A 22,833-nucleotide genomic window follows, 5' to 3' on the forward strand; every position below is an offset into this window, starting at 1 on the left:
AGGAGTAGGTGTACTTGCAAGCATTGGAAATATTAGTTCTTGTTCATCTTCTTTCTCTGTGCACACAAGACATTTGTCTTTGTGCTATTATTTGTTCTTGACTCACTGGTTTTAAGACAATTTTAATCAAAGCGTGATATTTGTGGGGTTGTTTGCTTATGTTTTCAGACTGCTCTCAATCAAATTTGATCAAGCTACACCCACACAGAGTAGCTGAGTTTTGATTCTGCAATGCCTTATTATACACATATATGGAAGGATGGACATAACTTTGACATTGAGGTTGCTTATTTAGTTGTGAGTATGTAAAGGAATAGTTCAGATTTTAAGGAAATGCACTTTTTCTTGTATCTTTCCAAAAATTCGATGAGAGATCAATTCCACTTTAGATTTAGAGGTGATGGTAGATGGACCTTGTTTCTCCCTGTTAACAGTTATGCCAGGCAAAGCTAACCGTTTCCCAGCTTTAACTTCATTTTAAATGGGCAAACTGTGAAGTTAGACCAGCATTTGCCTTAACTCTCTGCAAGAAGGTGAAGGAGAATATTTCTTCAAACATCAAACTAGTCTTTTAAGGCTGTAGAGAAATACATCAGATGTGAAACCACATTTCCAGGAGCTTTAACACATCACAAAGTTCAGTTTCTTGAGTGAAAGCTTCTTCTGTACTCCTTTCCTTGCAGCAGCACCAAGAAATGACACGACAACGACAGCCTCGCCTCCCGCTGGGTTCACACCTGGCACCGGAGCGACTGTTGCCGAAGACCTCCCACCTCCCTCAGGGGGAGTATCGCAGGCGGACGCTACCCCCCACCTGACCACAGCTCCCTCTGGTGCCCCTGATCCCCTCACACCCATCTCTACCTTCAAGCCTGTGTCGTCAAAGGAGTCAAAGGCGCTGGGCTCCCACTCCACTGCCACCGCGATGGTCGTCTCCACCACACCTGCGGGGGACAGCAGCGTCTCTCAACACTGTAAGTTGACAGAATATTTATCAATGTTGCCCATGTGTGGAAAATACTGCAAATAAGTCCCATTTAGCACTACATAAATCCAGCACTATGTGATTAACACTTTTCATCCGACCCCTGTGGTCCTCTGTATGATTTGGAAAGGGCAGAGTGGCCCATTCAGGACTTAACAAGATATAATTCTCTGATAAAGCGGCACTTTCACCTGAGCGTCCTCATTTCCTGCCAAGTACCACGTCCTATAGTCCTACTCACACTTATAATGTAGCTAACAACCTAACCCTCACTGTAATGATGACATTAAAGTGAGATCCTGACAAGCCCTAACAACCACGCTCGACTGACTTTGATAGGAGTGATGGATGGCTCCTTCTCGCCTTGAAAATGTCGCCTTTCCCTCCGTGAATTGTGCTCTGTGTGGGCTGTAGGTTGTTGTGTGCATGCACTTGTGTGACTGTACATGAATAAGTGCGCCGGTAAGTATGTGTTATGTAAATGAGTGTGAGGTGGAGCCGGATGGAGCGTGGATGGATGAAGTGTAGGTCAGGGTGAGTGTCAAGGTCGCACTCAGAAAACGTCGTTTTCCTCTCCCTCTTTCATTTTTATATTCCGACCGCTCTTTTCACTATCTGTCTCTCTTTGTAAAACACTCACAGCCGTGCACGCATGATCACCCACTGCCTGCCTCTCTGTTTTATCTCCCTCCTCTTCCACCGGCTCCCCCATCCTGCCCTCCCCTGCTTTATCTTTCACTCTATTTCTCACATATTTTTTTTTTCATCCCGTACGCTTTCTCACTCTTAACCTCTCGCAACGCTGTCTTTTCTGACTCGTCTCTCTTGTTCCATCTCCCCCTCTTCAGCTGGAAGCGAGCATTTCCTCCTGGGCGAGAACCTGACAGTGGCTGTTTTGGGAGTGGTCATCCCCATCGGTAAGTCACCCGGAGCCTTCTTGTCTTTGTGTGTGCTTCCACACTCGAGGCCTCCAGGGCTGCCTAGTCTACCTGCAGTCTACCTGCTGCCCGTGGCCAGTCTGTTTGTAGTCCATTCACAGTGAGCCTGCTGTGGCAGCATGAGAGAAGCCTGGCCCACAGGTCTGTCTCGCTGACGTTCCTCAGGAGTCATTTTCTGTGCGTCTGCCACACTGCATTATTCACCTCTCACTGTGTTGTTGTGTTGGGTTCTGCTACAGCCAGACTTGTCAGTAGACCTTTTGTCAGTGTGTATTTAGCATACAATAGTGCAGAAAGAAAGGAAATAAAGGTTGATGCACCAAAATTACAGAAAATATCTTCTCACTTTACTGTACTGTTCCTTCACCTGTCAAGCACCTTATTTTCTGGCACGGCACATACAGTATGCACTTCGCACCGCTGGCAGATTTTCCAGTCCAATTTCCTTGATTTCAGACAGCACTACACAAAAGCAGGGTTTTCATTTCTAGCTGGCAACTGTCTATTCAGTAGGCTGAAATGGCCGCTGTAGCCAGCAGATTTTATCAGTCGTACCTTAGAAGTGAATTAATCTAATGTTCACTCCATGACCTGTTGAAAATGCTGCCTGTGGCTGACTTTGAAAATATAAAACTCAATAGCTACATACATAACACTGTGCTAAAAGACTGGTGTATATCCTGTTACCATGGATCCCAATGCTTTTCTTGCATTATCTGCCATACCCTGCCTGTGACTGGCTTGTGTCTATCTTTTTTTATGTTTTCGAGTCCGTCTGTCTCATTTTTGTATAAAGACTCCTTGAGATAGTTTCTTCAAATGTGGCACAAATATCCACTTGGACTCAAGAATGAATTTATTATATTTCAGAGGTTGAGGGTCAAGGCCAGTGTAACCACACAAAACACACTACTCAACAATTCATACGATTATTTATTACTTTACACAATGTCTAATAAGACACAATGATGAAATGATGATGGTCAACTTCACTTGGACATCATAATGTTCTACGAAAAATGTTCTGGCTGTTATTCAACACCATAGCTCAGGAACAGCAACTTGACTGATGCATGCAGGAATACAAAAGAGGCGGTAATTCTATTTTTTGCTATCAACCATTTCCACGTGACAAAAGCCTCGACAGTTTTGTTGTCCTGTTACTCCAGGGCTCTGCTCCCTCCATCATTTTTCAACTTGAGAAGCCCTGCTATATCGCTTGACAACAAAAAGTCCATCTTGTTCTCTCATGTCCACACACCGTTAGGTACCGTGGTGGTCCAGTGGAAAACAAGAGGGAGGGAGAGATGTCAGTGGGCCACCATAAATGTACTGTTTAATCAGACAAATGAGAGAAGAATTGGCTACTTAGTGCTCTGTTTCCTGAGTGTATGCTCAATGGCTGTCTGGTGTAAACAGGTTGTGTCTGTGTTTGTCCGCGTAAAGAGGTCGGTGTGTGTACCAGAGAAACTACGGCTCATAAACTGCTATATCAGCACTACGAGGAAAACCAGAGCTACACACCATACAGCCTCTACGTTTGAGTCAAACTGTTAACTCAGTCATGACTAAATCTAACCAGCGCGACTAACGAAGGCAACCGATCAGAAGTGAAGCAGGTCAGGTCTTGCAAGAAAAGCAATGGGAGTAGCATCTTTACCAGTGTAGTTAGTAGAAGAAGTATTAGTATTTTGTCTCGTATAAAGCTGCTCCTTTTTTGACACCACTTTTAGAAAAATAGCACGTACTGTACATGTGTAAATGTTACCATTGATGTAGACTCTTCTGTGCATCTTTGTAAAGTATATTAATGTTTACGCATAAACAAGCAAAAGCAAAACAACACCAGAATGAAACAAAATGAATCAGCCAATTAGTGCGGATGGTCTGTTCTCAGACCCACCGGAGAGTTAAAAAGACGCCATTAAAGCGTGAAAGCTTTATTGATGCTTTATTGGTGTAATTTAATAAAGCTTTATTAAATTGCTTATCCAAGGACACATTAGCTGTGGATGAGTTGCCAAAAAGAGATTGTGATGGAATGTGATGGTTTAGAATTTTTGCTCCCCGAAGGATAGTTTAAAACTAATTTGCTACACAGCCAGGCCACTAATAGTGTTTCCCACAGCTGATTCAGAGTCTGTGTTTTAAATCTGTCGGTTGGTGTATGACCCTGACATTGACCTGATGTTTAGCCAAGCCGCCCACACACACAACCTCTCTGTCGCTGCCCCCCTGCCCTCTCTGTCCCCCGCATGCCTGTTCTGCTCCTCTGTGTGCCTCTCATTTCATGCCATGGACTCGTTATGCCTCATTAACGCTCCCCCTTCCCGTGTCCCTGCCGCTGTGTGTTAAACGCATGCAGTTCCTATCGTTGCCACAGTGGTGTTCGGGCTGGTCTGCGCCGGAGTCTACCTGGTGTGGCGTAACTGGCGGCGCAACTCCACCAAGAGCATGAACTTCGACAACCCCGTCTACCGCAAGACCACCGGCGAGGGCGAGGAGGACGAGATCCACATCGGGAGGACCGACGGCATGGGGCACCACGCGCACCACCACCCGTACCCGCAGGGCGTCAACATGGGAGTCGTGGGTGCAGGAGGCGGCACCTGCCCGCAGTTCATCGCCCTGCCACTCGGGGGCAGCATGCCTGATCCAGGGACTCACTGGTACACTGAGCAGCCCATGCTCTCCACTGCAAAGTGACCCACGAGAGCGGACTCCAGGGAAGACGGCCGCTCAGGCACACGCACACACAGTGGGGTCAGGGGTGACTCGGACTGAAGTTTGCAGAAGGGACGAACAACATATCATCAAGTGTTACATGCAGCCATTCACAGCCAATGTCCTATGCCAATTTCCATTTGAAAAACAGCAGATTTCATAAGAGTAACATGATTCTTTAAATAATTGTTTCATACCTTTGCTGTGCTGGAGCTGGATCTACTTTTTCTCCAGTAAATGTTGAGAGTTAATGACAGAGTTATCAGTGTGTTATAATTTGTTCCCTGCATTGACCTAAACTGGAAGTCAGACTGGTTCCTCTTTTGTGTTGATGACTGAGTGAGGTGTGTCTTGCATTTTGTGACAGGGATAGTGAGAGGTTCTGTTTCGTCCTTGATGTATTAATTTGGGCTTTGTGTTATTCCTGGTGGGCCGTGGCCTTCTGGGAACACTGTTTAGCGAGGAGGAGCTCCGAAACTGGGACAGCATCTGCGTTGATGGGACAATCTGTACAGATTCATGTTAGAATCAATCATAAAAGTCATTACTGGAGCTGTGTTTTGTCATTTATAACGGCTTTTCTTTGTAAGATTTTTCCACTCTCTGATTAATTTTAAAGAACAGCTACCACCCACATGATGTGCTTTCTCTCTGGTTCAAAGGAAAGCTTTTCAGGGTGAGTTGTCTCACATTTCAGCGAGCAGTTGAACACTGTTCATTTAAGAGGTTAATGTTCTTATTTGACCTCCAACACCCCAGATTTTGAGAGAGTGCAGCAGGTTTTGCAGACTGGAAAGAAGGGAAATGGACGTGACCTTTTGTTTTCTATGAGCTGAGGTTAGAGGGAGGTTGTGTCTTCTTTATCGTGACTTGTTTGGTGTTAAATGGTTTGAGAAAAGCAATAGACTGCAGCTTTTAGTCAGGCTGCAGTGTTACGTGGTTGACGAAAACCCTCCAGTGTTAGGAATTTTATTTGATCACCTGCTTCTGTGACAAATGCACACATAAATACACACGGGGTGCAGTGATAGCTAATTCATGCTGCTCTCCAGAGGACGGAGACAACGAGCACTTGCCCTCCAAAAACACAAACAGCATGCATAATTGCTCACCAAGTGACAATGCAGCCAGTCACTGTTCCTGGCAAGTTACACGCACACACACACAAACACGTGCATGCACGCACACATTCACCAAAAGCGAGCTGGATTCCACAGCCTCCTCCTGAGAGGGCCGATATCTGAGCAGACAGTTTTGGAAAGCTCTATGTGGGAGGGCCCAGCTGGTGGCAGCATGATGAAAACGAGCCGTCATGTGATGAAACCACAGAAAACAAAAATCAGACTGTGATGTTTGAGGTTGAGACCAAATTGTCCAATCAGTGAACATGTTTCATGCTGTTTTAGTCCCGTCATTGACACTGTAACTCCATTCATAAACCTTAAAAGTCTGTGTGTGTGTGTGTGTGCGCGCGCTTGTCCGTGTGTGTGTGTGTGTGTGTGTGTGTGTGTGTGTGTGTGTGTGTGTGTGTGTGTTCATTATTATGCATGTGAGTGCTAACGTTCATCCCACAGCCATATTTGAACTGTTTTGTATGCTCTTTGTTGCACAACCCTCTTAGAATGCCTTCTGTATTGTGTATTGCATGGAAGAAAACAATGTATGAAGGTGTGTGGATACACAGGTGTGTAAGTGCGTGTGTGTTTGTGTGTGTGTGTGTGTGTGTGTGTGTGTGTGTGAGAGAGAGAGAGAGAGACAGAGACAGTGTGTGACACTGGAGAAGCTTTGAGGGTGCTTTTTGATTCATTGATTTGTAAATATGTTTTCATAAGGTTTTTGATAATGTATTATACAATTATGTAAAAGAGAAGCTGTACATAAGATTTTAGATAAAGTGTTGACAGGTATATTAATTTATTTGTATAAAAGGAGAGCACTGCATTCCCTGATTGTACGAAATCTGAATTATCCACCAAAGTGGTTTGTGTTGTTTCTTGCTGTGCATCATTTAGCATCCTCTTTTGTGTGCAACCGTTTTTTTCTTTACGTAAACAACATGGTATCCCCTCCACGAATAACTCCCACATCTTTGCAACCTTAACTTCCCAACCTTGGTGTTAATGAGATGATTGATTTTTGTTTATTTATGCCTTTTTGTTTTACTCTTTTTCATTCTCCTCTAGTATTTTTCATGAAAAGGACAGGGATCAGCCAGCTACTGTACATGCAAAGATGAACTGTAAGACTTAAGACCAAACTGGTTCCACTTTTTGCTTTTCTGTAATGGATTACTTTTGAATATCTCTATATATTGGTATATAAAATCTGACTGAAAATTTCCTTCATGTGTGCTGTTTCATTTTCATCTAAAAGATACAATTTCACACAGACTGACTCATTAAAGGTGTAAGAATGTTAGTTAAGACATTCAAGAATGAACTAAAACTATAAGCAGAATGTTACAAATGTGTAGACGTTATATCCACACCCACTCCTTGTCAGCTTGGTCCCCATAGGGTTCATCCAGGTCTCTTAACTTGCATCCGTGTTTCCCTCACTGGTGTCATTTCCTTGCATCTCAGTCCCTCCTATCGAAGATGCATGGAGAGACGCAAGGAAACCATGCAAAGGGAGAGGAAACGAGGAAATGCATTTAAAGGTGCAATATTTAGGAATTGGCCACCTGTCGAATTCATACTCAAAACAAAACGGGACAGCATATCACAAGAGTAACTGTTAACTGTAGCTGCAGTTAGCTAGTTAGCTCAGTTAACCGCGCTTCAAGTGGTCCAGACTGGGAGGACAGGGCACCAAAGGAGTGTTGTTGTTTAGACCACTAGCATAGGAACGTTGGACCGGGACGGGCCGTGCCTAGCTGGTTAGCATGCTAACCAGCTAGGCACAGCATGCTTGTAGATATCTCTACAACATAATACATATGCCTCATAACGTCATTTCTTCACATTCTGTCGATCATTGTTGAATGTTTTTAACAAAAACGTATAATAAAAGAGTAATTAGACGCCCTTTTCTTCTGAGGCATCATGTAAAGGGACATCCGCCATTGTCAAATGCACAGATGTATTTATATGTCATGATGTTGTCAAGCTCACAGTCTTCAGTGGAGGCTTCTGTCGTGTATCCTTGCTGGTTCAGTTAAAACGTTCATGAATGATGTAATTTTTTACAACAATATCTCTTGATAACATTAATTAATAAATTGATATCAGCTACTACAGTCTACTGGTCATACCAGGCGTAGTACGGCTGTAGCAGCAAAAACTCCTGAATGTACTGAATTGAGAAAGGTTTGCATGTTAAGCAGATAAGAAGCTGCTCTTAGAGTATTTGGAGAGTCCATTCAGACTGAGCTGCTTTTCACATTCATCCACTTATAAAGTGATTCATCAGCCAACAGAGTAGTAGATAAATCCAGTCCATTATCGTTATTAAACCAGAGCAGTGCCTTCAAACTCTTCCTTGTTGCACATTAGGATATTATGTAATAAGTACCTTTTATTAGTTCACTGGTTCCTGCAGCAGACACATAGGTGTCACAGATGCTCTTTATGTCCTTTATACGTGTGGTGTGAAGGCCTGTTTGGGTGGGGGATGGTGTTTTTGCTCCTATACATCTGTGCCTACACATGAATACAAACTGAAAACGCATTAATCCTCCAGTTCATCTATAAACATGAGTCATCTATTCAAGGCAAATAATGTTATTTTGATGGAGCAGCACTGATTTCCATACCGTGTCACTTTTTTGCAGTGTTTGTGTGCTCATGCTGTATTTCATGTGACATGAGAGTGATAGAAAAGCAGCATATTTGGTCTCCATCTATCCATCACTCTCTCTTTTTCTGAGGATATGTATTTGCTCAGGGTCATTAAAGCAGCAGGACAGTCAGTCAGCCGGGCCGGGAGAAAATCCTCAGGAGAAATGAGGTGGCTTTGCTCTGTCAGACAGAAATCCAGCCTCCTCCCCATCTCCACGCTCAATCCTTTTTGTCTTATCTCACCAACATAATCTCAAGACCTCGCAGAAAGACTAAAGCTCCGGCCCTCACTGTTTCCCAGGGGGGTTAGAGGAACAAAGGCCACTCAAACACATCTGCTTTCACGTCTGACTGGGGCGATTGCAGCTGCCGTACAGTTGGACCGCAGGTGAATCTCATTGTGTCCTCTCTCACGGCGGAGTCAGTACAATTCGGTGGGTGCCATGTTTATAATTGTCTGTCACACTTGAAAGGGATTAGATCTAATCCCTCGGATATGCTCATTTCAGAATTTCCAGATTTATGTACACTGTTGCTTTCTCTCTGTGTTATTGTGTTTGATTCAGCTGGCAGTGATGAGAGTGAAATGGAGGAGCTCTGCCACCTGCTGGTCAAGGTTGTCACTACAGCAACAAAGCTGATGACCGTGTTTTAAGTTTAGCCTGACAGCTCAACTACTGTATTTCAGAGCATGTTTACGCCATCATTTTATTAAAAATCAGGCAGTCTATACATCATTCTAGTGATTTCTAGCGTAAAATCAAAAGGTTGGTTTACTGGCAGCAAAATGTTTATTTCTTTCAGTTTTTGGCATGCAGCATGGGACAAATATTTGGCATGTCTTTCATTTTACACACATTGTATTTAAAAAGTGCTCAGCTGCTGCAGGACTGCATATAGCAATCTATAATTTTCCTCTAAAAACATAAAAGCGACCTAAAGGAGCACTATGTAGTTGTGGGGAAGACATTTTAATCAGAAGAGAAAGAGCTTCATTGACTCATTTTTTTAAAGCCTAAACTAAAATATTTAAACTTTATATTTGGCGGACCCTGCCACCTTTCTAGCTTCAAACAGTGTTCTGGGGACCATATTTTCCTCTTAGAACAAATAAATATTTCTGATGATTTCTCATACCTTAAAATTCTGAGTTTGAATTTCCTCTCCAAAACTACATAGTGCCCCTTTAAGATAGTAATTATAAGCACAGTTAATGGTCAACATATACATTAAACATATCACAATAAATATTTTTTTTATTGCATAGTTTGCAAAGCTAAGCTGCTATTCAGATGTGCAAAGATCAGAACTAACTATGAACATCAACAGTAAAAGCAATAGAAAACATTTACTGTATGCGGAATCAACAATCATGACACATCTTAGCTTTATCTGTTTTGCTGATGATTTATAGCCTTGCTATAATGGCATCACTCCATCGGACACTCAAGCTTATGCTCGTGCAGACGTCAAGAATTCAGAAACAGTTTTGAGAAAGCAACAGCTCAACCCAAGCACACAGTGTCAACATTAAGTTTTGAAGTGCCTCACAGAAGAGAGCACATGTGGGAGGATCATATGTCTGCAGGCTCTTTTCCAGTTTTCCAGTCCAAAGCCCGAGCTTTAGCATGAGCCTGCAGGAGGGCGGCTGTATCCGTGTGGGAACCTTGCATGGCGATAGAGAGTGCAGTTCGACCACGCTGAGGAAAAAGAAAGAAAAAAGGAAATTAGGAAGAAGGAGCAAAACTTAAATCCATCTGAATCCTCATTAAAGTAGACACAGGCTTACTTAAAAACACCTATTTTTAGCCATGCTAGCAGCGTTGCTCTAGTCCACACTCACTTTGTTGGTACAAACATTTATTTTCCTCACAGGATATTCATTAACACCATTATCAGGTCAAAATGTAGAATATCCAAAACTTTAATCTGTGGCTAAATGAACTGGAAGACTAATGACACTCCAATCAACCTCAACTGTATTTTGTGTTTAATGCTAATTAGTAAATATTAGCATACTGACAAACTCAACTGAGATGATGAAGGTAGTAAACAACATAATTAATAAACATCAACATGTTAACATGCTGACATTAGCATTTAGCTCAAAGTGCTGCTATATTTAAGCACCAAGTCGTTACAGTCCTACACTCTTCAGTGATCCCATGATTTTTCCCATGACCTTTCCTCTCCTCCTTTTCTTCATGAGGCCTTTTTTTTATTTTATTTTGTGGGTTTTTTTAAAGGTGCAATATGTAAGAATTTGCAACCTGTCAAATCCATAGGCTACTCAAAATAAGCAGGGGACGGCATATCACTAGAACTGTAGCAGACTGTGAGCTTGGAGCATCAGAGGTGTGTTGGCGCTTACAGTGCTAACAAGGGAGCTTTGGACCTAGATGGGCCAGGGCTGGGTTGTTAGCATAGTAGCTTCAGTCGATATCTCAGTGACATAATGCTGTGCATCGACGTCATAATGCTAAAATTGTTATTTCTTTACATGCTTTATAATTTTTTGTTCATTTTTTTATGTTTTCGACTAAATTTATTACATATTGCATCTTTAAATTTTGTCATGCAAATGATAACAGAAACATTTACCTGCTAAAGATCAACATTGTCATTGTCATGCTACCGTTAGCATTTAGCTCATAGCACCTCTGTGCTTACAGTTTCACAGAGCCACTAGCACGGCTGTAGTCTTGTTTTCATGTGAAAAGTTTCAAGGTGCAGAATTAAGGCTCCCAGAAGACAAATTAACAAAGCTACAGTATGTGCAAGGCTGCATTTTCAGTCCTTTAGATAAATGGGTTAAGATTTAATTTCATCTGACTTAATTAATTAGTCTAATTAATCTGAGTTTGTGTCAAGGTGAAACATGTAGATTCGAGTTAGGACGCCTGCGGTTGATGGTCTTTTTTCCCTCTTAAACTCCACTTTAAGGGCAGACTGTATATAAAGTAGAAGATGCATTTGCATCAGCTCCTCTGCTCTCTCCTCTGCCTCTACTCGCTCCAGACTGGCAGATAAGGTACTGTTAGCGGATTAGCTCATCTCAGCCCAGGGAGATTTGTTTTACTGTAGCCCTGATTAATCCTGGGGAAGCTCTATTCAGCTGAATCCAGACTGTCAGTCCGCCCACGTCCGCACAGTGTCAGTCAAAACATTCCAGCTTTCATAAATCTAAGCTCCTTTTTTCTGTTCAGTCCTGTGAATAGAAAAGTAGATACGCCATTCTGTTAATAAATATAACAGGATATAACAGAAATGGAGTCTGAGTCATCGCTCTGTGCTCTCAAATTTATTTTGACGGGGACGCTGCATGTAGATTTTCCTTTTTCGGAGATTTTTTTTTGTTCAATTAACTGTGATTCCTTTGGTATAATGACCATAAACAACTAATACCATAGACAAGACGACACGCTGCCTGTATCACACATCACACACTGGTGGTGGTTAAAATGAACACAAAACTTTGCTGCAGAATCACCTTGTCAGTCAGGGTGAGGTCACACTGGCTCCTCTCCAGCAGCAGCCTCGCGATGTGTGTGTGGCCCCTCTCAGATGCGAACATCAGGGCCGTGGTTCCCAGGCTGTCTTGGATGTTTGCGTCTGCTCCACAGCTCAGCAGCAGGCGAACCATCACAACTCGCCCGTGTCTCACTGCCAAGTGTAGGGCTGTTTGGCCCGTCTGTAGAAGACGGACAAGAGGACGGACGCACAAAAAGGAAAATTTAGAGATTGACACTTCCTTCTAGCACTTACCACATGTCATCTTTTGATGTTTAGTGTCTTGTGAAAGAATGCTTAAAGGGACACACACTATAAAAACTACATTTGATGGTCAAAATTGATCATGTTTTTCCCCCCGTGTGTCAAGCTTCAAAACACTGCATCCTACTTTTCCCATAATGCAGCTCAGTTGCTGCCTCCTAAAATCTCACATCTTTTGAAGCCCAATAGCCCAATTTGATATACCCTTAATGACATAATGAAGGTTATCACCTCAGACCTCCTTCAGAGTTACGTTTTTTACAGGCTGAGAAGTACTCTATCACAAGTAAACTGATTTTCATGTGTAAAACCAGCGCAATGACCCTTTAACATTGTGTTTGATTGTTTGCCATCTTCCATTTACGACTTGGGAAACTGGAAAACAACCTGCACAGAATCCAGATCCACTCCTCACCTGAACAGCCCCACTGCATTTATTACTCATGTTACATTTAAACCCTGTTTGCAGTGGTTGTGTTACCTGGCTGGAGCGAATGTGAATGTTGCCCAGCTCCATCAGCTTGCGGACCACCTCCATGCCACCCGGGCCATCGGGGGCTGTCAGAGAGGCCAGCATCACTGCTGTATAGCCAGCGTTGTTCTGAATGCTCACATCACTCACACCTGCAAAGCAAAAGAAAAAGTAAAACTCGACTTTCTCAGTGTTTACAAGCCAACTACTCTGATGTGCAGCAGCACTGGCAACACAACACTTTTACCTGTGTCCAGTAGCAGGCTGACGATGCCGTAGTTGCAGTGGGACACGCTGTAGTGCAGCACTGTGTTGCCGTTGTCGTCAGCCATGTTGACCAAGAAGGCCAGCAGTGAAGGTGCGCTCTTCTTCACTTCTTTCAGGTACACAGCTAACCTGCTGGCCTCTGACGTCTCCTCTGCTGCCACACTGAACCAGTGCTGAAACAACACAACCAGGGCCTTCCTCTGGAAAAAAGAGGGGGACATACAAGACACCATCTCAAACCAAAACAAGCCTGAGGAGGACGGAAGTAATGTTGCACCGCTAACAGTAACATCATCTCACTGCTGCATCCCTAAATCTATACATTTCTTCCAAGAGAAAAAATCTTCGCGGTCAAACATGCCACCCTTTCACCAAAGATCCTTTCCTTCTGTCCTTTAACATTAAAGCATCCACATCCAGCAGACACAGAGCACCATTAGCATTCATTTCAAGTAGTGTTTCTGTCCATCTGTTGAATGTCAGTGCAATATTCCCTCTACTTAGAGCTCTATTTTTGGACTTTATTGGTTCTTTAGCTGCTAAACGCTCCACTGTGCTCACCACCTAGTCACTAACTTTCTCTGCCCGCTGTTTGGTGCTGGGTAGGTTGTGTGTGATTGGTTATATGAGCTGTTTTAATGAAAACAGACAAAAAATAGTTGATGACAGCGGTGAGAGTGAATCAAAACAGTCAAGTTGTCGGCCATAAAACCAAAACAATGAGCTGAAAGATGCTAAAATGCTCCGAAGAGCTGAGGGAACTGCAGAGTTGAGTGATAATTATCCGTGGGATCTTCACACACAGAGATTTTATCCATTGTTGATATTAAAATAATTATAATTGCAGCTTTAAGGTCAAATAACGTTAAGTTGAAAGATTTCTACGTTCACTTTAAGATATAAAAATGTCATTACTGTAAGCGGCTTCAATATTGAATAAATCAGTTGCTTTGGATTTGATTGAAAGTTCCTGTGGAAGAATCAACTGCTTACCATGTCACCATTAGGGTTATCCATGTTGTCCATGTGGTCTTTAAGGAACTGACAAGCAGCCATAAAATCTGCACTCACTGTCTCCCTAGAAGAAGAAGCATGTGTGCATAAGAAGAGAGGATAGAAGGAAAATTTTGCCTCATAGCATTCAAAACATATTCCCATGAGATAAAATAAAAACACAGAAGCTATTCCCTGAAGACTAAACATCACAAATACATTTTCCAAACAAACACTGATAAGGCGTTTGTTCCTGTCCTCTCACCTGCCCCCGGTGGTGGTTTCTGAGCCAGAGCTGGCCTCCATCTGTTCTCCTGGGGGCTGTGGTTTCGTCTTGGCCGTTTTCTCTAGAGCCTGAGCTTCCACAGACGCTACGCCTCCATCTGTCCGCCCTGATCCCGCTCCTACCGATATCATCTGTCTGTCTGGGCTCGTTTGCCTCTCTCCCTCCATCCGTCTCTTCTCCGGGTCTGCATCCACCTGGGCAGCAGCCATCTCCCTCCGGGTGATGCTGCGCTCCTTCTGCTCACTCTGTCCGACCAGATTCCCACTACTTTTGCAACTTTAAAAAGCATAAGGGAGAGCAGAGCAGAAAATTAAAACTATCCGCTTCCCAAATGCTGTCAGATGTTGGCAACTGAATCTACACGGAGCAATTTAGCATGCCAGAGTTCACAAAGTTCACATATTGTTTTTATATGCTTCAAAAACTATACCGCTTCCATTATAATGTCAGCATTTACAGAATCCAACCACTTTCCCCCTGCAATGTCTGAGTTGGCTCATGTTGGAACAAGACAAAGATTTTTGGAAGAGATTTCTCATGCATTATTCATTATATATGGTTTTTACAGCTTCAAAGCTGGAAGGCAAAAGAAAATGTCCAAACAAATTCGCTATGACACTTGTGTTTTTCATTTTCATAGAGAACAAGTCACACTACGTTGACTCACATTACAATTAAATAGATGTCATTTATTATAGTGATACTGAGCCAAAAAACTACCCTGAGCCTCAGGAAACGATCCTTGAAACTGTCACAGTAACCTCTTCCGTCTTGTCTGACTAATCTAATGCAGAAGTAATAAATAAACTCTCGTCAAAGGCTCTGGGAAATGCAGAATGTCATTCTAAGACGTGGGAGTCGCCGATTTTCTTCTCTGACAGCTTTAGAAGGAGTGGTGTTCATCTTTCAGACTTAAATTATGATGTTTTTCTCAGTCACAACCATACAGCAGCAGCTTAAATAACCATGAGTTAGTATGTCTGTCAACCAGAACTATGGTTTAAGTGATAATCAAAACTCTTAAGGCTACTAAACTCAGAGAGAGTTATTTACTAACCCATCATCAACACCCCCAGAATGAAGGCTTTTTGACGTCCAGGCGCGTCCGTCTGTCCTCGGGATGGATTTAGAGGCCACAGGGAAGATAAACAGAGGACATGATGAAATATCAAAACAAAGCTTGAACAACAACATTCAATTCTCCTGATGAAATACATAATCATCGTGGCATGGCACAACCGCTGCTTCACAAACGCTGACACATCAGGACAAATACTGAGTCAATATAGTCTACATCAGTACAAGAGAAAGCCACACAAATCAACAACAGCCATCAGTTTCTATGTGTAACAGGTCAATTGGGGGTCAAATTTGGAATATCCTAATGAAGCTTCATCTTCAATAGACTTTCAAAGTGAAGCAAAAGAAACTCAAACCTACAAAAGCTGTTTTGAACACTTCTGTGCTGTGAGGCAAATGTGTGGATTCGACTTTGAACACATTTAGCAGCTCTCTGAAGACACATACTGTTTCTTATTTAAAAATGAGCCTGGGGGGTTTTTAAGATCAGCCAAATGCCACACACAAACTTGCTCTTATTCCTGTATTATTACAGCTGCTAAGTTGCTACAGCTCTTAGCAGACACAACAACTTATGCTCTATTTTACAGAGGCTTTGCACTACACACGGCTCATTTCACAACCTTACAACATCTGAATGATATGGCAGATTAATCCAACAGCTCCCTTTAATTCAGTCTAGCCTAGTCCCTTATATCTTGATAGCAATGTATAACTATAGTTTTAGCTTAAATTGTACTCATTCATTGATACCAGCCACCTAAATAATCCTGACTTTTCCCATCAGGATCCATGCATTGTTCCCTGAGAAATTAAAGAAAATGTTGACAAATGTCTGATCTCGCAAAAGTTCATGAGGTCTACTGTGGGCCAAGACCCATCCACCATCCAAGTTTCAAGGAAATCCATTCTGTGATTTTTATTTTGTGTGTAATCCTGCTGACAAACCAACAAACAACAAACAACCAAGCAAATGGACATGGGTGAAAACATAACCCCCTGAGTCCGAGTCAGTTGAATGAACTACGAATGGTATAACCAATGAGATGCTGTGTGAATAAAAATGCTTCTAAACAATGCACAGCATGTCACTTTTGCATCACATCATGCAATATTGCATTAAATGCACCAATCTTAGCTAGCTAGCTCGCTAGCTGGCTAACATGGGCAGCAGGTGAGGGTTATTTTCGTCTGATTAGATCAACAGCCCTTCACGATGTCTGTGCATGTCACTGGTAGTGATTATTTCATAGCCATAATGTTTGCATTTTTTTTACGCAATTCAAGTTTAGTTTTCTGAAAATGCCCGCTAGAGACTTGGATGACGTGTTTTTAGGGAGAAGCAAACTGAATACACTCTCTCAGGGATTCGCATCTACTAATTTTGCTTTGCATGCTGGGATTTCTGACACTTCAATAAGGGGGAAGCTCAAAAACTGAAAAAAAATTGTTCAAAACACCTAAAACCAACCTTGGTGGGACTAAACTATGGCCAGCTAATCAAGGGCTCCAATGAAACACAACCAATCAGCTTACAGATGACCAACTGAGACTAAAGGTTTTATCAGTAAGATGTTATGTTAATCAATACAGACGTTCACCTTCAAGGGTAAAGTAACATTATTACTAGGCCAAACTACGGTGGTTGTTCTGCCTTGTAGCAAACAGATTGATTTCTTCTTTCCCAATCCAAGTCCAAACCACGACATTGGATACAGTCTTCCCACATGTAATGTGAGAGCACTGCTTCTGAACATGAAGTCCGAATTTAGCCTGAAGTACATATTTGTAGTAGTCATTGAGGGCAACCGTCAATAGTATCTTGATGATCAAATTATGTTTGTAAGTCCCGCTGAATAGATGTGGTTTTAATGTACAATACCTGCATGTTGAAGTCTCTCTCCATCACTGTGTCCATGCTGTGTGTAGTAGGAGGTGAGGACGTCAACAAGTCCCATCATCTCCTGTTGCAGAGAGTTGACTTTGGGGTCTGGGTGCTTTAGATTTTTACCCTCCTCTCCTGACTGATGGCCTGAACACAGACACTCCCACTGCTGATCCAGGAGCCTCTTGATCTTCTTGATGTGATGGACGACCGCTGCTGTATCTTTACCGTCATCTGAAGACTCTTCTTTTTGACTTCTTTGCCCGTTTGTGGTAACAGTCCTTGCAGTGATGAATGCATTTGAACTTCTCCACGCTTTATCATATGGTTCAATGGATCTCACCACTGTCTCATCTCCATCCTGGTCCACCACCACTCTCTCTGCACGAACCCACACACCAGGATTCCTGATAAGGTTCTCAATCTTCCCGTCTTTATTTATGCTCTCCTCCTGCTGCTCCCTCAGCAACCCCAATGCCCTCTGGAGCTCCTGACCAGTCTCATGGAGCTTCTGCTCCAGCACAGCTACCTTAGCCTGCAGGGACGTCACCGTCAGCAGCTCGTCCAGATCTGTACTAGTCCTCCACTCGTGTGTCAGATTAGAGTCCTCTTGACAGTGATTTCTTGGAAACATGATATGACTTTCATGCCGAGGCCTTTTGATTTCCACTGTGCTGAAGTGGGATGAGGTGTAAGGGTCTGCAGATCCATTCATTGAGGGGGTGGGTGGGATATGTGGATTCAGGCCCAGACGGAGCCTTTCTCTTTCCTCCTGGAGGATGCAGATCTGCGCCCTCATCTCTGGAATCACCCTCATCTCCAGCTCCAGCTCCCCCACACGTTCCAGAGCCTCTCTCAGGCGCCTCAACAGCGCCGAGCAGTCCTGTGGTCGAGGGCTCTCTGGGTAGCAAAAGACGTCTTCACAGGAGATGTTTCTTCCTCCAAGGTGATCCCTCGAACTTCGGAGGCTGCCAGGGTCGTCGGTGGATTCTGATCCCTGTCTCAGCAGGACTGTGAGAGGCAGACTGGAGGCACGGAGGAGATGAGGTCTGATGTGCTCACCTAGAGGTTGCTCATCAAACTCCTTGATTCTGGCCTCCATCTCATTCAGCGTTTTGAGCCCTGTGGGAGAGAGGGGCGACCTGTGATCATTTGCCCAGGAAGTGTGGCCATGATGATGGGCGTCTGAGAGTCGGGACCTCGGGCCAAGAGCTCCAGTAGATCCCCAGGCATTCTGGCGGTAGCCACACCCAGAAGGGTTGAGGTGCCTGGGAAGAGTGCTTGCCCGAGGGCCCTTGCTTCGGCGCTGGATGGGGACTCTTTTGATTGTGTTGCCTTTCTCTATGTCATCGACGTATTTAAGGAAGTCCAGGTCGAGTTGAAATCCATAAGGGGTTTCCACTGAGTACGGGGGCTTCCCTTTAACTCCATTCTCTGTTGCTTTATGAGGCAAGATATTCCCTGTAAATATAAAACAGTAATTTAATATCCATTGAAAATAAATGCCTGGTTTAGTAAAAGTCTCAGGAATTTTGTTACCGTTTTGTCTTTCCATCATTTTGTCTTCAGTACTCCAAACAAGTTGTTGTCACATTATCTGGATCGACCTTTGGTATCTGGCAAAACAAGCAAAACAAAATTAAATAGAAGATTAAATTTAGCCAGCAATATAAAAAGCACTTTAGGGCATGTTTACAAGTGGCAGAAGTGGTTATTGTGAGGTTATCTAATAAAATAATGAACACACTCATGATTTCTGAGAGGGAAAACAGATGAATTTTAGCACTGCCATTCACTTGAGGTTTAGCTGCGGTATTTCTGGTGAGAGACTAGCCTAAGTCTTAATTTTACGCCCAGATGGAAGATCACTCTGGAGAGCAATACTGCCTTTTTGTAATCCCACATGTAGCACAAAGCACAAAACACAAACATTCAATTACGTTTGAGTGCTTTCTCTCTCTCTTCTTCCTTCTCATTCTCTTCTTTTCTCAAAGACTTCTGTTTTTCTCACACTCTCACTCTCGCTTCTTCATTTCTTCCATGCATCAGGCTGCTATTATTCAACAGTGGCAGGCCTGATGTTCACTTGATTACAGCCTTGCCATCCAGGAGGAGAGCTGAAAATAGTTTGAAACTCTTAAGCCCAGCAGCTCTGGCCAGCGGAGAAAAATATACTCCTACAGACACAAATACTGAGAGCTATTGTTGTGAGTCACTACTTTCCTCCCATCCTGCTCTCTGTGCCTCCACCTAGGTCTACAGTCTTCTTTCAGATCTTTGGTTTACTTTCACTGAACTGTCTCTGACTGTAACTTCATTTTCCTCTCATGTGTTTCCCTTGTGTTTAAAGTATTTGTGGTGTCTATGACTTTTATAGTACTTGTCTCCACCGCCCTGTGATTCTGCTAACTCTCACTTCTTCCAGTCCACATGACACATGTCTAGAGAAGAGAATAGTCTCTACTCCGTGTGGTCATGGCTTCCCTTACCTCCTTCTCTTAGTATGAAATGTCTCTCCCTTCCACCCTCACCCCTTCCCTCCCCCCATGTTCCTCCTCTCCTGACCACCAGCCTCTGTGGCAGCCTGCTGTCCTCTCGAGGCACCGCAGCCACCGAGCCGCAGCCCCAAACAATGTCAGCTATGCAGTAAACAGACAAACACCACCAAATGGCCCTGCTGGGAATTTCGGCCTCCATCATTCATACTCTCACTGATGGCAGGCAATACACAGCAACACATCTGCCAATTACATTTATGAATGTGCAGATTTTCACAACATAAAACACTGAGATAGGAGACACATGCTGCAAATGTATGTGCACATGTGCAGGTCCTGAATAAACATGCAATGTATGCAATGTCTGGTAAAGCATGTTGGCCTTTCTAGTTTGACAGATGGGTGGCGTTTATCATACAGGATGTGCAAATATCACAAACAAAATATAAGTAATTACACATAGGCACATATGTAGACTGTGACAGCAACTTATTATGACTCATGTTTACTTTTCTTGTTAAGGAAACGGCAGCAAAGGAAAGGAGTCTGGTAAAGCAATATAAAAAGAGAAAAGGCACTTTAATGAGGGTGTCGGGGATGTTTGTGCCCAGTATGTAACAAAAGTCAACGGTGAGTTATTCTAACTTTGTAACATAGTTAAGTTACATCACGTACATGAAGCACCTGAAGTTACATACGTAGGTATGTTTGTAACTGAAGTCACATAAGTAATATTTAAATCCAAACCACAATGTTTTGCTGAACCTAACCAAGTAGTTTGAGCCTTAACCTCACCAAACTGCGAGCATATGCAAAGGTCTGCAATACCTGTTGCTGCGGCAACCGTCATCTTGCTTTGGGAATCAGTGGTAGTCGACCTGTTCAGTTGTTTGTGTATGTGTGCTGATAATAAACTTGTTTTTTTGTTTTTTGTTTTTTCAGAACATTATGCAAAAAAGGTGCTTTGGGTATTTGAAAATATAATAACCCTAACCCCAGTGAAGCACTGATGACATTTTGAGAAGATAAAGTTTGTTGATGATACGCCAAATATCCTGCTTCTATTACATATCGTTGTCAGTCAAAGTGGTTGATAGACGTATTTGGGGGATCATTACAAAACAAGTGTGAATATGTATATCGCCGTAGGCAGAAACAAAATCAAGTATCAGTCGGGCTCTAGAGAGAATCAAGCTAGAATGACATGCTACCACATGGCTCTGTATTGACATTTTCTGATACTATTGCTGCTATTTCTGAGTTTTGATTCTGATCTAAAAATAATAACCTACTTTTTACCTTACATTTAGGAAATGCTTTTATTCTAATAAGATAAAGAGGTTTGATCTTTGACCGATAATATGTAGTCTAAAATTGTGAAAACTACTATTTAAATTCAAAAGTGTTATGCTCAAAGAATGAGTATCAAAGTATGAATGTGAGTAACATTTGAGTTTTCGTTTATTGAACTTAATGCTCGGACTGACAAAAAGGATTGAGTCCGATACCCACAGTTACTACTTTCTATATTGACGTAATATGGGAAACCCCACCTGTTAAACTAAAATAAACAGAGAAACGTATTTTTCTTAATACAAAAAAGGTTTAATATATCTCACTGTGTGTTCTGTTGCCCTTACAGAAACCTAATGCATGTGTTATACATTAAAACTGATACAGTATGTATGTTGTTATGCCAGCGGGGTTTTATGATGTAGAGAGGAATCTCTCAGCACTCCATCTGACAAGTCTAAGTTTAGCCCATACATGTGGGTGTAAAGCTAAAGTACATGTCGAGAGAGAAAACACAGACATGTGTCTTCACTTCACTACAATCTAATAGAAGAATAGCCTCCAGGTAGAGACACAAACTGGGAGGGCAACAAGATAATTTTGTTGGGATGAAATATCTAGAGCGAGTGAGACATTAGGATTAAAAGAAGGCTACTAATGAGCAGAGGCTGTAGTCACCACTGACCGTCAATCAGCTCAGCGCAGTGCAGCAGAGCACCTGTTACTGCAGACATCTCAATCAGTCTCACTGCTGGCTCCGTCATCAAGTGGACAACGCAGGTCAACAGAATGGAAACACTTACATGAAGTTATTTAACATTTGTGCTGTTAAGAATCTTGAGTTTCATCTCAAGACCAGGAAAACGAACTAATACGAAATAAGTGACTGCAAAAAAATGAGAGACAAGATTTTGGGGAAATACACATATTCATTTTCTCACTGAGAGTTGGATGAGAGGATTGATAGCACGCTCATGTCTGTAGGCGAACTATGACACCACAAGCAGGAGGAAGTTACATGTAGATCAGCTTAGCTTAGCACAAAGGCTGGTAGCAGGGGGCAGCTGGTCTGGTTCTGACTTCTGGACAACCCTCCCCTTAAAATCAAAACCCAACTTTGTCATTTGCACAGACTAAACAAATTACATACAACACGCTACTTCGTGAACTTTATGCTGAGCTAAGCTAACCATCTCCTGGCCGTAACATCATATTCATCATACTGATATGCGAGTGGTATCAATCTTCTCATCTGACTCTCAGCAAGACAGTAAATCAGTGGATTTCCAAAAGTGTCAAATGATTCCTTTAACCTGCTGTTTGATTTGTGGAAACATCAAAATATCCCCACCAGCTACACAAAACTTTAAACGCTGTGTAACTATGCAGAAGCATTCAGAAACAGAAATGTACATTTCTAGACCACTCATTGCCTGCTTTCAGACAAACAATGTGAAATCCAAACTGCCTCGCCCACAACCTCCTTACACATAAATATAGACGTACTCGTAACCCTCTCTCTGACCAGGTTACCACAGAGGAAACAATATAGCAGAGTTAGGGTTAGGGCAATTCCCAAGACTCATTGCCTAACTCTCTCCACATTTCCGTGGCGCAGGTTTTAATTGTGTTTGCTCGGAGCAGTGGGCCCACCTCACAGGAAACCCAAGAAATGAAACGTAAAATATTTGCCTTACCCCAAACAGGCCCCAGCCAAACAGTGCTGCTGCCTCTGCACACATTGAACTCGATCCAAAGTCAAGCAATGGAGTGAATTTTTCAAAATCAATGTCCTTTTGTATTCTGCTCTTGTTGTATTTCAGTTCAGGAAATGACACTGGCTTTTTTTTACGTAGTTC

General features: G+C 42.7%; 2 protein-coding genes across 3 annotated transcripts in view; one reads left to right on the plus strand and one right to left on the minus strand.

The window, feature by feature from the left end:
* The window catches only part of LOC141017450 (low-density lipoprotein receptor-related protein 8-like), a 94,915-nt gene extending 87,928 nt beyond the window's left edge, over positions 1-6,987 (plus strand). Inside the window, exons 16-18 of one of the 2 annotated variants that reach the window (XM_073492176.1) lie at positions 684-974; positions 1,834-1,902; positions 4,289-6,987. In XM_073492176.1, coding sequence (XP_073348277.1) covers positions 684-974; positions 1,834-1,902; positions 4,289-4,629 — 701 coding nt within the window. In that variant the 3' untranslated portion in view covers positions 4,630-6,987. The remainder of the gene's footprint in view (positions 1-683; positions 975-1,833; positions 1,903-4,288) is intronic. The other variant, XM_073492177.1, reaches the window with a different exon arrangement.
* A 2,207-nt stretch (positions 6,988-9,194) lies between these two features.
* LOC141016925 (KN motif and ankyrin repeat domain-containing protein 2-like) lies at positions 9,195-18,799 on the minus strand. Its single transcript, XM_073491519.1, has 9 exons — positions 18,723-18,799; positions 17,181-18,644; positions 15,276-15,327; positions 14,198-14,494; positions 13,933-14,017; positions 12,920-13,139; positions 12,682-12,824; positions 11,917-12,117; positions 9,195-10,126 (listed from the first exon to the last, which is right to left on the minus strand). The coding sequence occupies exons 1-9, from the start codon at positions 18,739-18,741 to the stop codon at positions 10,001-10,003; spliced, it is 2,607 nt and encodes an 868-aa protein (XP_073347620.1). The 5' UTR covers positions 18,742-18,799; the 3' UTR covers positions 9,195-10,000.
* Positions 18,800-22,833: the final 4,034 nt, after the last annotated feature.

The sequence above is a fragment of the Pagrus major genome, chromosome 21 (genome assembly GCF_040436345.1).
Source record: "Pagrus major chromosome 21, Pma_NU_1.0".
Lineage (NCBI taxonomy): Eukaryota > Metazoa > Chordata > Actinopteri > Spariformes > Sparidae > Pagrus > Pagrus major.